At 51.8% G+C, this 1,309-nt stretch overlaps 1 protein-coding gene across 1 annotated transcript; it reads left to right on the forward strand.

The window, feature by feature from the left end:
• Positions 1 to 4: 4 nt before the first annotated feature.
• On the forward strand, positions 5 to 505 carry LOC104536970 (doublesex- and mab-3-related transcription factor A2-like; the record flags this gene model as incomplete). Its single annotated transcript, XM_010179721.1, has 1 exon — positions 5 to 505. A coding segment is annotated over one exon (501 nt), but the record flags the coding sequence as incomplete, so codon positions are not given.
• Positions 506 to 1,309: the final 804 nt, after the last annotated feature.

Raw genomic sequence — 1,309 nt, forward strand, 5'->3', positions numbered from 1 at the left:
GGAGCTGGTGCTGCAGGGCTGCGGCGGGGACGTGGTGCAGGCCATCGAGCAGATCCTCAACAACCGCGGCCCGGAGAAAGGCCCCGAGGAGGGCTGGGCTCGGGACGGCGCCTTGCAAGGCCTTCCGCCCACTCCCGCCGCCGCCCACCACCGGCCCTTGATAGCCGGCGCCATGGCCCCCGCTATCGGCACCCTGGGCAGCCGCTCTGCCTTCTCCCCGCTGCAGCCCAACGCCACGCACTTCGGGGCCGAGGCCGGCGCCTATCCGCTGGGCACCCACCTGGGACTTAACCCCCTGCGCCTCGCCTACTCGGCGCACAGCCGCGGACTGGCCTTCATGACCCCCTATTCCACGGCCGGGCTGATGCCCACCCTGGGGTTCCGGCCGCCCGTGGACTACGCCTTTAGCGACTTGATGCGGGACCGCTCTGCCGTGCACAAGGAGCAGGTCTACTCCGGGGGGCTCTACGGGCCCATGGTCAACAACACCCCCGAGAAGCAATAGCAGGGACGGCTTCCTAGAGCTCGTCTGTGTAGATGTAGCTAGGTAGGCGTGGGTGGATGGACACCAGTGGCTTTCTGTCCCCTCTGCCCCATACAGGCGGCAGTTGCGTGCAGGGACCGGCATGGGCAGCCTTAGGTGTATTAACACGGTGGTAAAGGTGCACTTTTATTGTCCAGATAGCAGTCACTCTTTGTTGCTTATGGCCATAAGCATGGATACCCTCGGTGCGTCATGGAGTGTGTACACACACACACACACGCGCGCTCTCTTTCCCACACACATACATATATATATATATGTATACTAGCAAGTGTATGTTATAAAATGGAAATCTAAGTTATTAATGTAACGCGTAGGTGAACTTGGTATTAACATTAAGCTAAAGGTTAGGCAGCCCATTGTAATACTTACCAGGCATATAGATTAAACATATCATCAAATTGAAAGCCTTTTCCTCCCCTTCCCCAGAAATGTTAACGATCTGTATATAACATTGGAAAGTAGATATATTTGTAACTGTCTGTAGGACCCCGGCGCAAATGGTGTATGATGGTTTAATAAGCCTCTTTCATTTGTGATCTGCAAGAAAATTGCTTTCTTGTTCCGATGTAGCAAACTTCTTGCTGTTTCTAACAGGTAATTCTGTGTTTCCATTTCATAGAAATAAATGTTATTTTCTATTAAAAAAATCGGTCTTATAAATGGCAAGTAGTATTTTATGAGATGGTGGAAGTGCATTTTGGGAAGTTAATTTGACAAGTATAGTCAATATTTAAAGGAGTTTATGCAATTAGTACAATCATG

This window comes from Mesitornis unicolor, unplaced genomic scaffold (assembly GCF_000695765.1).
Source record: "Mesitornis unicolor isolate BGI_N332 unplaced genomic scaffold, ASM69576v1 scaffold38522, whole genome shotgun sequence".
NCBI lineage: Eukaryota > Metazoa > Chordata > Aves > Mesitornithiformes > Mesitornithidae > Mesitornis > Mesitornis unicolor.